At 56.9% G+C, this 12,686-nt stretch overlaps 1 protein-coding gene across 4 annotated transcripts in view; it reads left to right on the forward strand.

Annotated features, from left to right (window-relative positions):
- TNXB (tenascin XB) overlaps positions 1-12,686 on the forward strand; it is a 56,077-nt gene that overhangs the window by 22,680 nt on the left and 20,711 nt on the right. For 2 of the 4 annotated variants that reach the window (XM_069563477.1, XM_069563481.1), the window contains 8 exons: positions 1,278-1,568; positions 1,948-2,253; positions 3,847-4,206; positions 4,564-4,965; positions 8,593-8,898; positions 9,920-10,219; positions 11,460-11,747; positions 12,016-12,324. In XM_069563477.1, coding sequence (XP_069419578.1) covers positions 1,278-1,568; positions 1,948-2,253; positions 3,847-4,206; positions 4,564-4,965; positions 8,593-8,898; positions 9,920-10,219; positions 11,460-11,747; positions 12,016-12,324 — 2,562 coding nt within the window. The remainder of the gene's footprint in view (positions 1-1,277; positions 1,569-1,947; positions 2,254-3,846; positions 4,207-4,563; positions 4,966-8,592; positions 8,899-9,919; positions 10,220-11,459; positions 11,748-12,015; positions 12,325-12,686) is intronic. The other 2 variants (XM_069563478.1, XM_069563480.1) reach the window with 2 other exon arrangements.

The following is a 12,686-nucleotide window of genomic DNA, read 5'->3' on the forward strand; positions in this document are numbered from 1 at the left end:
ATACTCATTTCACAGATGAGGAGAGGGGCGGCACAGAGAGGGCAAGGCCACTCGGGCAGAACATGAGGGGCCCAGAGCGCTCTCCCGCTGCCCTCCTGGGACTGGAGAGCAAAGGAAAGCCCTGAGCATGGAGCATGTCCCAGTGGGCAGAAGCCAGGGTGGGGAGGCAGGGAGAAGAGACATGGCCCCTGGGACCTTGGAGGTGGCCATCACTCATGGCATGAACAGAGGATCGGGAGTCTGCAGGGCAGCCTGAGGGGGGAACTGGGGAGAGGAATGCCAAAATGAAGGGCGCGGTCAGACATGTCAGATTCCGTAAGAGTGACTCAGGGCTGCAGAGTGTCCACAGGATTTAGCAACGGCGAGGTCACCACTGACCCTGGTGGGAGCTGCCGGTGGAGGGCAGGGCTGGGTTGGGAGGGTGATGAAGGTGAGGACATGAGTACAAGCATCTCTGTCTGAAATCTGGGCTGGAGCGGAGAGCGAAGACGGAGGGCGGAGGCTGGAGGGCAATGCAGCCGAGTGGAGGCGTTCGCATAAATCCTGAGGGCATATCTGATGGAGTGAGAGTGGGAGCGGATAAAGTGGGGCCCAGAGCACAGTTGTGGGGGCTCTCCCACATGAAAATGCTCCAAGGACCAAGCGTCCCTCTCTTGGAGAGGAAATCAGCTAGTCGTTAGGTCTGGAAGCAGTGGAGGCTGTCCTGGAAGACTTCCCTGGCTGTGGAGATGTGGAAGAGGCTCACTGCACTTCCTTCTCTTTGAAGCCCCTCTCCAGGCTGCACAATAAGTGAGGGCCACACTAATCCATACAGCGGGCTTCCCTGGTGACTCAGCGGTAAAGAATCTCCCTGCCAATGCAGGAGGTTCAGGTTCGATTCTTGGGTTGGGAAGATCCCCTGGAGGAGGGCATGGCAACCCACTACAGTATTCTTGCCTAGAGAATTCCATGGACAGGGGAGCCTGGCAGGCTACAGTCCGCGGGGTGGCAAAGAGTCAGACATGACTTAGCAACTAAACAACAACAGTTAAGACAGTGCTTTCATGCCACGTCAGATGAGCCGCCTGTCCTTTTAGGTGGGCATAGCCGCTTGCCAGGGCGCACAGCTTGGCAAGCAGAGTGCTGGCTGGATTTCAGTGCGTCTGTGCTGTCTTCACCATGCACCTTTGTGCAGAGAACAGCCTGCGCAGTCTCACACGGCATTCCCAGGGAGGAGACGGATTTCTCCTTCTCTTTTGACCCGTGTCCCTCCCTTCTCTCCCACCTCCTCTTCCTAGTGTCTCAGACTGATCCCAACCCAGTGACTCCACCCCGCCTGGGGAAGCTGTGGGTGACTGATCCCACCCCAGACTCACTGCACCTCTCCTGGACTGTCCCTGAGGGCCAGTTTGACTCCTTCGTGGTCCAGTACAGGGACAGGGACGGCCGGCCACAGGTGGTGCCCGTGGAAGGACCCGAGCGCTCCATCATTATCTCCCCGCTGGACCCTGACCACAAGTACAGATTCACTCTGTTTGGGATTGCCAACAAGAAGCGGCACGGCCCCCTCACGGCCGATGGCACCACCGGTGAGTGGCAGCCTCCTAAGCCCCCAGCCTTACAGGGGGGCTGACCCCTAAGGCTGACTGCTCCCAGCCTTCCACATGCCTGCCTTCAGCCAGGAGCTGGCTGGGGCCTCCCAGCGAGATGGCTGACTTGGAATCCTGGCCCCACTTTTGGGCTCAGGGCCAGCCAGCCTCCCCCACACTGCTGGGCCCCTTTCATCCTGTTCAGCTGCTCCCCGAGGCCCAGAAGGTGTGTCATACTCTGGCTGTGCCAGGCTTCTCAGAGTTCAGTGCTCATGCTAATCAAGTAGAGACCCCCACAGGTGTGACAAGCCTTCCAAACCCCAGGCCCCAATGTTGGGGTTCTGCCAGTTCAGCCCCGCCTGGGCCTTCTTATTTACAGCCCCAGAGAAGAAAGAGGAGTCCCGCCACCCAGAGCCCCCAGAGCGGCCCCTGCTGGGGGAGCTGACAGTGGCTGGCGCCACTGCAGACTCCCTGCGCCTCTCCTGGACGGTGGCCCAGGGCTCTTTCGACTCCTTCATGGTCCAGTACAAGGATGCCCAGGGGCGGCCCCAAGCAGTGCCCGTCAGGGGTGATGAGAATGAGGTCGCCATCCCTGGCCTGGAGCCCGACCGGAAGTATAAGATGAACCTCTACGGGCTTCATGGCAGGCAGCGTATGGGGCCCGTGTCCGTGGTGGCCACCACAGGTGAGTCAGGCCTCCCTTGCCCACCAACCCCCAGCCGTCTGAGTGGGACCTGGCCCCAGACCCTTGGCGCCTCTCTCCACCTTCTCTTCCTCGGTTCCAATTCTGCCAAAGCCTCCACCGTCTCCTTCCCCACATCCCAGGATTTCGCATCCAGCTGCCAGCCCCTGACATCTTTCTTGGCTCTGCCTCTCCACCTCCAAGGACAGGCCCCTTTTCCACCATTCTGAGCACCGAGAATCGTCCGTCCCCGCCGGGCTGTGCTCCCCCTGGATGCCCTCAGCCACTGGGTTCTTTCCTCGCAGCCTTTGCTGGCCACCTTCTCCTGGCTGAGGCTGTGGTCTTTTCTGAGCTTCTTTTACCTGCTGCCCACACCCTCCCTCCACCGATGCTCTGTTCAGAACTGGCAAATCCAAGGGCCACGAACTCCACATTTCCCCAGCCCGCCTGACTCCCTGAGTCCCAGCCAGAGTAAAGCAGGGCAAAGGGCTCGCTTTCAGCCCCCAGCCCTGCAGTCCTCCTGGGGCCCAACCTCCCCCATCCAGCACATTTTCCTGACTGTGTAGCATTGTGGCTGGGAGTATGGGCTCTAGGGCCATCTGCCTGTATGTTAATCCTAGCTTTGGGATCTTGTGCAACTTAATGAGTCTCTCCGGGCCTCAGCTTTCTCACCTGTCAAACGGGGATAACAAGGGTAATGGCTTCACAGAGCTACTAGAATTAAAAGAGTTAATACACACCTGGCACTTAGTGCCAAGTACATCAAAACTGCTATTGAAGAGTAAGCCATCATTTCTCCCCGACTCTCTCCCTTCCCAGTATCCTCTTCTCTCCACCTTTCCACCTTCCCCTTCCCTGTCTGGGTCATCATTCTTGCTTGCTGCTTCCTCACTGAAGGAAGAAGATAGGGGAAGCCCCTATCTTCTGTGCCCAAAGTGGTCCCCCATGGGCCGGGGAGTGGGTCACAGAAGGGCTGGCTTCCCTTCCCCACCTCATGGAGCCTCAGCAGAGAACTGGCTACTGCAGACGGTGGGTGGATGCCCTCGTGGCTGTGATTCTAGCCCGAGCCAGGGAAGAGCACGGCTCTCCCCAGCCCCCAGCCTCATTCCCATACCCTTTCCCCTACTCTTGTCTGAAGTAGAGGAAGAGACAGGGCTGCCCACGGAGGTCTTAGCCAGAGCACATCCCATTTTCTGTCCTGGTCAGTGGGGTGAGGGGAGCTGGGCAACCCTGGGGAGGGGCAGGAACTGACAGGGAGAACTGCAAGTGGGACAAGTCCTTGCTGCCCCCTCGTTTTCCTGTGGTCAGCACAGTCCATGAACACAGTATGTAAGAATTCTTCAGTTTCCTCTCACACTGCCTCACCTCCTTTCTCAGACACAAGAGCCCAGCCAGTGCAATTGGCCAGCAGTACACGGTGGGGTTTAGGGGCCTGTCTCAGAGCTGTCTCCTTCAATGAGTCACTGAACGGCTAATACAAAGGCTACAGGAACCCCTAAGCCAACAGCTTGAAGAGTATACTTGCCAAATGTACTTTATGTCAGGATTAATGTCACCAGCAAAGCATGTCACCTGAGAGCCTATCTCTTCCCTCAGCCCCCCAGGAAGTCCTGGATGAGACCCCCAGTGCCACAGAGATGGAGGAGACCCCCAGCCCCACAGAACCCAGCACAGAGGCCCCAGAGCCCCCCAAGAAGCCCCTCCTGGGGGAGCTGATGGTGACAGGATCCTCCCTGGACTCGCTGAGCCTCTCCTGGACCGTCCCCCAGGGCCACTTCGACTCCTTCACCGTCCAGTACAGAGACGGGGACGGGCAACCCAGGGTGGTGAGGGTCCCCGGGGATGAGGACGGGGTCACCATCTCAGGCTTGGAGCCAGACCACAAGTACAAGATGAACCTGTACGGCTTCCATGAGCGCCAGCGTGTGGGCCCCGTCTCTGTCATCGGGGTGACCAGTGAGTAGACGGTGGAAGCCCCAGGATGGGACCTAGTGGGGAGGATCACCCCCTCAGGTGATGGGGAAGTGGCGTGCAGGAGGCCCCTCTCCTCAAGGCTGAGCCGTGGTGACCTTTGTGGGTCTTCCTGGGCAGAGAAGGGCCTCTGTGAGCTGTGCTGGTGACAGGGCCAATCCCCAGAGCTGACACCGGGGACTCCAGGCATGTCTGTGAGGTGTGGACCGAGCAGGACCACCAGCCTCCTTAGGCTTCTCTGAACTGACCTCAGGGTCCCCAGTGTGGACCATGGCTTAGGAGGAGACCCAAGGACATCTCCTGGGGACCCTGCCTCACCCTCCGTGTGTCCTTTCTTCTCAGCTACAGAGGAAGAGACCCCCAGCCCCACAGAGATGGAGGAGACCCCCAGCCCCACAGAGATGGAGGAGACCCCCAGCTCCACAGAGATGGAGGAGACCCCCAGCCCCACAGAACCCAGCACAGAGGCCCCAGAGCCCCCCGAGGAGCCCCTCCTGGGGGAACTGACGGTGACGGGATCCTCCCCGGACTCGCTGAGCCTCTCCTGGACCATCCCCCAGGGCCACTTCGACTCCTTCACCGTCCAGTACAAGGGCGGGGACGGGCCCCAGGTGGTGCGTGTCGGGGGAGAGGAGACTGAGGTGACCGTTGGGGGCCTGGAGCCCGGACGCAAGTACAAGATGAACCTGTACGGCCTGCACGGGGGGCGGCGCGTGGGCCCTGTGTCCACCATGGGCGTGACCGGTGAGTGAGGGCAGGGCCCTTGTCCGCTTTCCTCCCGTCCGGGGCCCCCAGCCTCCCTGTGGTGTCGCCCTCACTTGTTGCCATGGAACCCCCTGCTTGGGGACAACCTAGAAAGAACAGCTCACTGGGGACTGGGCTACAACCAGCTTCACCACCTTGAGCGAGTTTTCAACTTACTATGTTTGTTTCTTCAGCAGTAAAATGGGGATAATAATGCCCACCTCACAGAACTGTTGTGAGATTGAGTTAGCGCAGGCCTGGCTCAGAGTAAGCATGCTGGCAGTGTTGGCCACTACGATGATTACATTTGGCCTTACCCTGGGGTCTGCTCTGTCCCCTTTGGCTGGTTCAGCTTTTTAGAATGTGCATGAGACATTGGCCTCTTCACCAGGGCCGCTGGAAACTTCCTTTATGACTCATCCGGTGAGTGATTACAGCAAGGAAGACTGTCCCTCCACCCAGGCACAGGGCCCCTCAGCCACCACAGAGGACCCCCCTGGGCACCCACTCTGCAGAGCCCCAGGGCCAGGCCCAGGCCCCAGACAGGCCTCTGTGACCCTCCTGCTGGTCTGCCCAGCTTGGCCCCAGGGACAAGGCATTTCTTTTCTCCTTTGTTCACTGAAACAAAGACACAGATTTTTCAAAAGCAACTTTTATTCTAAAGGGAAAGATTTTTAAAAGCAGAGAAACATGTTTCCGGAACATGGTTTCTGTATTTCTCAAAGGGACTTGGTTGGCTTAGTGTCCAGAGTCTTTCACCCCTGATTTCTTTTCTTTCTTCAGTCAGTACAGAGAGTAGGGAGAGGGGTAAGCCTCAGTGGGTTACTGTCCTGTGGGCCTGAAGTAGAAAGGTGGAGGCTTGTGTCAGGCCTAGGACATGTGGCCGAGGTTTCTCCTGGGGTCACCCTATGTCCATTTGTCTGTCTGGGGCAGCCACGCTGGTCCCTGGGCATGTGGGTGCATGCTCTCCTCTGTCCATGGGATTCTCCAAACAAGAATATTGGAGTGGGTTGCCATGCCCTCCTTCAGGGGATCTTCTCCACCCAGGGATCAAACCTGCGTCTCTTATGTCACCTGCATTGGCAGGCGGGTTCTTTACCACTAGCTCCACTTGGGAAGCCCAGTTCCCAGGTAAGGACGGACTATGTCGGGCACTGACTGAGGCAGTGCAGTGGAGGACAATTGAGTCTTGGAATCAAAGAAACTGCTTTCCATTCCTGGCTTCTCAGTTCTAAGCTGTGCGATGGAGCTCATTATCCAAGCAGGAAGGCAATGGGCAGCTGGAGCCCACTGAGCTGACCGAGGGACTATGCCTGGCACACAGCACGTGCTGAGCCGTTGCTAGGAGAAGAACTAACGTGCAGCTTTAGAAACATTACTAAATTGGGAAAGGATTTTACCAAATGCAGCATGGGGTCTGCGGTATTCACGGGTAGTTGTCATTCCATCTCCCCCAGTTGAGACAGAGCACCAAGGATAAGGCTTGATGGTGAGGACAGTTTCTCTCTCGTGGAAAGAAGTGCAGAGAGGGTGAAAGCAAGCAGGAAATGGAAGCTACAGGAACAACAGAGTTGGGACGCAAATTAAATGGAACACAACGCCTGGCCTGGCTCCTGGACCTGGGAGAAGCTCAGTACATGGTGGTTACTCCCTCCCGCCTTCAGCTGCCTCCATCCCTGCCCTTCCCACTCAGACTTGCTTCTGTCCTCCTGAGGCCTCATCACCAGCCCATTTTTACTTTTTACTTTAATTAAAAAAAATTTTTTTTTGGTCAAGCTGCATGGCTTATAGGATTTTAGGATCAGGGATTGAACCCATGCCCCCTACAGTGGAAGCATCAAGCCCTAACCAAGAACCACGGGGGGATTCCCATGCCAGCCGCCCTCCCCCTTTCAAGTCTATTTACTTATTTTTAACTGCTCTGGGTCTTCATTGCTTCACAGGCTTTTCTCTGGTTGCGGTGCGTGGGCTTCCCATTGCGGTGGCTTCTCTTGTTGAGGAGCACGGGCTCTAGGCATGCCGGCTTCAGGAGCTGTGGCTCGAGGGCTCAGTGCTTGTGTCTCCAGGGTTCTAGACACAGGCTCCATACTTGTGGTGCATTGGCCTAGTTGCTCTGCGGCATGCAGGATCCTCCAGCACTAGCAAGTGGATTCTTTACCACTGAGCCACCAGGGAAGCCCACCAGCCCATTCTGAAAGCAGGTGTTATGAGTACAGAGCCTAATCTTATCCTCCCACAGGAACCTGAGAAACAGGATCTTGGGAACCCACCCACCTAGCCACCCCTCTGCTACTTGCCTCTTGGGACCACTTTCCAGGCTGGTCCTAATAAGCAGTGCCTCCCACACTCAGCTCACTCTGGGGCAATGGGGACTAGCAGGTCCTGAGCTCAGCCTCTCCCAGATGTGCATACCACTCATTAATTTAACAGACCTTTGTGGAGCACCCATGGGGTGCTGGTGCTGGGAACACAGTAGGGAACAAGGCAAGGCTCCTCCCGGGAGCTCACATTCTATCAGAGGAGACAGGCGCCAAATTGCACAAATGTGTCTGTAGGACTGTGTGTGAGCCAGTGACAAGAGCTGGGGAGAAAAGCAAAGCCCAGTAGGCGAGACGGTGAGTGGGTGGGAAGCGGGCTGCAAAGGGACTCTCTGAAGAAGGACCTGCCGGAGGGAGAGGACAAGCCACGTAGGCCTCTGGGGAAGAGCTTCCGGGCAGAGGGAATGTCTGAGGACCAGCGAGGATTGTTTTGGAATGAGGAGGGTGGTGTGAGAGGTAAACATGTGGGGCCTCGGAGGGAGGTCACTGTAAGGACTTGGCTTTTTGCTCTAAGTGAGATGGAAGCCATGGCGGGAACAGGCTTTGACTAATGTGCTAACAGTAGGGAACACAGTGAAGAGGGGAGAAGTGGGGGGATTTAGGAGACTGTGCTATAATCCAGTAAGAGCTGTGTGCTTAAAGGAGGTGAGTGGTAGTTGCTCAGTCCTGTCCGACTCTTTGCAACCCCATGGACTGTATCCTGCCAGGTTCCTCTGTCCATGAGATTCTCCAGGCAAGAATACTGGAGGAGGTTGCCATTTCCTTTTCCAATTTAGAGGGGGTGGCGGTGGACTTAAGAAGTAGGGGAGTCAGCTTCTGAGAGCAGTGCGGACAGGACTTACAGGCCGGCCATGAGGTGGAGAAGAGGACTCAGGGATGACTCTGACAGTGAAGTGGTGGTTTTGAGGAGGTGGGAAGGCTGTGGAAGGAACAGGAGTTGCAGGGGAAAGCCCCTGAACTCGGTTTTGGACTGAAATTGGGGATCAGTTAGGCACCCAAGGAAGATGCTGAGCACACCCAAGTCTGGGGGTCAGCTGGGAGGTCTGGCTGGAGAACTTGGAGCCAGAGATGGGCAGATGGGCCTTCAGCCACTTTCCCAGGGTCTCGGTGGTGACTGACACCCCTCCCCACTGAACACAGCCCCAGATTCTGGCAGGCGCTTAGTGAAGCCTTGTCGGCCAGACAGATGTTGCCAATCAGTGTAGTCTTACATCAGAACCACCCCATGGGCACCACCACAACAACGCAGATAATTGCTACCAAAGGGAAGAGGGGCTTTTCCTGACAGCCTCCCCCATTTTTGTCTCAGCTCCACAAGCAGAAGAGACTCCTCCGGCTACTGAGCCCCCCAAGGAACCGCGCCTCGGGGAGCTGACAGTGACAGATGTGACCCCCAACTCCGTGGGCCTCGCGTGGACAGTCCCGGAGGGCCAGTTTGACTCTTTCGTGATCCAGTACAAGGACAGGGACGGGCAACCCCACGTGGTCCCTGTGGCCGCAGACCAGCGAGAGGCCACTGTCTCCGGGCTAGAGCCTGAGCGCAAATACAGGATGAATATGTACGGGCTACATGGTGGGCAGCGCGTGGGCCCCCTCTCCGTGGTGGCCCTGACCGGTGAGTGAGGGCGGGTCAAGGCAGTCCCCATCCCTGGTCACCCGGGGCCACCTCACCTCCCCAGCGTCTCGCTCAGATCCTCCCCAGTCACAGGCATGTGGTCTGTTCCCTGACCCCAGGGATCCTCTTGGGAGCTGGAACCTTCCCTGTCTTCCAGTCTCTATCTCTGTTCTGCCTCCTCCCCCAGGCAGGATTGTCTTCCTCCCCTCCGACCAGGTCCAGCCAGATGCTATCTCTCTGATCATCCACAGCTGTTTCCTCCCCTCTCTTCACAACCCCGCTGTGACTTGGACCAGCTACCACCTCCCCCTGCTGCCCTTTTTCACTGGGGTTAAACAACACACATCCCTCGAATCTTTTCTCAGGGGCCCTCGACCCCCCTGGCCTGAGCTGTGTTCCCTTCTGGCCAACCCAGAGTCTTCCTTCCTCAGGGAGGTGGCCCTTGCTCTCCGCTCCCGGCATCTCCTGCTCCTGGCGTGTCCCGCTGCTCATGCCTTCTGGGGACAGGCCACTACCATTTCTGTGCTGTGGTGTCTATGAAACCAGTGAACCCCTTTCAGAGCAATGTCTTAAAATCTATAAAGTAGAATGCATAGGATTTTACCATACCATACCGATTCTATTGATATCCAATTATCAAAGGTATTTCAAAATTCGAATTTATGATTTAGCAATACAGGAACTTCACTGTTAGTTCATTAGCAAGAAACTTGTGGCCTGTTTAATAACCTATTTAGAAGCAGTGATGAGTGTAGAGTGTTTTGGAGTTTCTGCAGTAATTCTAAGCTGATGTGACAGCATCTGTGATTCCTATTGGTGACAGTCATGAGCACTGCTAGTACCACTGTGTTGGTTTCCTATATGCATCATTGAAGGAAGTGAGGCCAGTGAAAATAGAGATGTAACTGCTCCCTGTCTCTGTTCAACACCCCCTGGAGGCCCTCGGAGCCCAGGAGCCCTGCGAGGGGGGAGTTCTCCCGCCAGAGATCTCAGCCATGTTCTCTGTCTCCCTGGATCCTAGCTCCCGTCCCTCCAGCCCCAGTCACAGAGCCCCCCGTGGAGCCACGCCTGGGGGAGCTGACGGTGACGGACGTGACCCCGGACTCTGTGGGCCTCTCCTGGACTGTCCCCGAGGGTGAATTCGACTCCTTCTTGGTCCAGTACAAGGACAGGGATGGGCAGCCCCAGGTGGTGCCTGTGGCCGCCGACCAGCGCGAGGTCACCGTCCCCGGCCTGGAGCCCAGTAGGAAATACAAGTTCCTGCTCTTCGGGATCCAAGATGGGAAACGCCGCAGCACAGTCTCTGTGGAGGCAAAGACAGGTGAGCGGGACCCCCATGAAGCTGAGGTCCCAGCCCCGCCGTCCTTCTTCCCGCTGCCTGAACACCTCTCCTTTCCGCCTGTCTCCCTTTCATCCACCTCTTCCTTTTTATTTGAAAAGCCCTGCTGCCTTCTCCCTTCCCAGTCAGATGGGAACCAAGAAAATGGAGTGGGTTCCTGGATCAGTTCCCCCTGCTGACTTTCACCTCTTCTCATAATTCTTACTTCCATTCAATGGGGGAGGCTCCTCCAGGACCCTTCCTGGAAGGTGTAAGCAGGACTGGGAAGCAAGGGCGGGAGGCCAGAGCTGTTCCACATCCAAGTCTCAGCCTTGTGTAGCCATCACCTCCTGAAAGAGCGCTTTCCACTGACCCTTAACCCTGGTTTCCCGCCCTACCGGCCCAGGCACGCTGGGTCCCTTATCTGCCTCTCCAGAGGGACCGCTTTCCGCCCCTGCCCTCTTCCTGGAGCTCAGAAACACCAGAAGAACCCAAGACTGGCTGCCCAGTCCAGCCCAGTCGGGCCCAGCCCAGCTATGCCCCTTTCCTGGATTTTGATCCAGGCCCTCCCCTGCCCCTGGGGGTTCCCAGTTGCCAGAGAACTCTCACAATAACAATGCCGTCAGCGTCCTCGCTGTCCAGGAAGGCAGAAGGCCAGCTCCTTCTCAGGCCCCGGGATGGCTTCTTGGGCAGACACCAGATCCTTCTCCTGTCTGAGCATTCTTCTTCTCCTTGTACCCCTCCTCACACAAAAGCAGTCCCAACTCCTCCATCAGGCCCTAGGAGGGTCACCGTCGTCATAATATCCTACCTCCCCAACCAGCTGTCTGCCCCCAGGGACCTGTACCCCCCTCTGATGTCCCCAGGACCCTTGGATTTTCCCAAAGAACAGTCAAATCACAAACAGTGGATTCCTTGGTTAAAGAAACAAGCAGATGAAGCCTGTGATAAGCTGCACCCTGCCAAGGAAATGGTCTCTATCAGAGTCCGGATAGCAAGTGGAATAAGATAAATAGGAAACTAGGGAATCACCTCTCCCAGGACAGAAGGCTGCTCCCTGTGCTGGTTAAAGAACAGAGGCATGGCCAGATGAGGATGCTGGCGGGCATGTGATGGTGATGGAAATATCTGGGGGCAGCACTGATCATTTGGGCAGTTCTAGATTTTTCCAGCTCCAGAGGGAGGCAGTCAAGGAGTCATTTTGGAAAAAAAAATAAACACCAGAAACTTTCCTCTCTGTCAGTTGGCCGAGGTGACGCCAGCCCAGGAGCCCCACCCCGCCTTGGGGAGCTGTGGGTGACAGACCCCACCCCAGACTCACTGCGCCTCTCCTGGACGGTCCCTGAGGGCCACTTCGACTCCTTTGTGGTCCAGTTCAAGGACAAGGATGGGCCTCACGTGGTGTCCGTGGAGGGCCATGAACGCTCGGTCACCATCAGCCCTCTGGACTCCGGCCGCAAGTACAGATTCCTAGTCTACGGCCTCCTGGGCAAGAGGCGCCATGGCCCCCTCACTGCCGAGGGCACCACAGGTGAGGGCAGCCCCTTCGGGAGGTGTCTCTGATCTGGAGGGCCCCTGGGGAGAGTCACTGTGGCCACTTGTGGTGGCTGTCCAACATGGTTGCTGTTTGGCTCTGGTTGTCTGCTGGGAATCCGGCCCATCTCCTTGCACAAGCCTGAAGACCCAGCCCTGCAGGGTGCAGCCACAGCTCAATCCTGTCTTTGGATCTCTCAGTCCTTCCTTGCAGGGTCACCCAGCCTTCCAGAAACAACCATTTCCCCTCTGTGTTTCCATCTCAGAGACCCACAGAGCTGTGGCTGAGGCTGGAACAAAGCGTCCTTCAAAACCACGTCTGGGGGAGGAGCTGCAGGTGACCAGTGTGACATCAGACTCCGTGGGCCTCTCATGGACGGTCCCCGAGGGCCACTTCGACTCTTTTGTGATCCAGTACAGGGACAGAGACGGGCAACCCCAGGTGGTGCCCGTGGAGGGCAGCCACAGGGAGGTCAGTGTCTCGGGCCTGGATCCTGCCCGCAGGTACAAGCTGCTGCTCTACGGGCTGTCCAGGGACAAGCGAGTGGGTCCCATCTCCGCCATCGCCGTGACCGGTGAGTTCAGCCGGGGGAATTCGCTGTCCCTCCTTCCCACCTGGCTCTCCTGGTCTGATGGAGTCAGGATTTCTGAGCTTCCTGTACCCCTTCTTTTGGGGGGAGAGGTCAGCTTCATAGAGGCATAATTTACATACGATAAAATTCACCCATTTTAAGAGCATAATTGAGTGAGTTTGGGTGGATGGTCATGACCATTGGTCTAAGTCATGACCATCACCACAACAAAGATAGAGAACATTGACTCTAGAGGTTTCCCCATGCTCCTTAGCTGTCAGTTTCCCCGATCCCCGCTTCTGGCAACCACTAATTGCTTTCTGTCATTATAGTTTTGCCTTTTTAAGTGTTTGGCTTAACAGACT

Source organism: Ovis canadensis, chromosome 20 (genome assembly GCF_042477335.2).
Source record: "Ovis canadensis isolate MfBH-ARS-UI-01 breed Bighorn chromosome 20, ARS-UI_OviCan_v2, whole genome shotgun sequence".
Classification (NCBI taxonomy): Eukaryota; Metazoa; Chordata; class Mammalia; order Artiodactyla; family Bovidae; genus Ovis; species Ovis canadensis.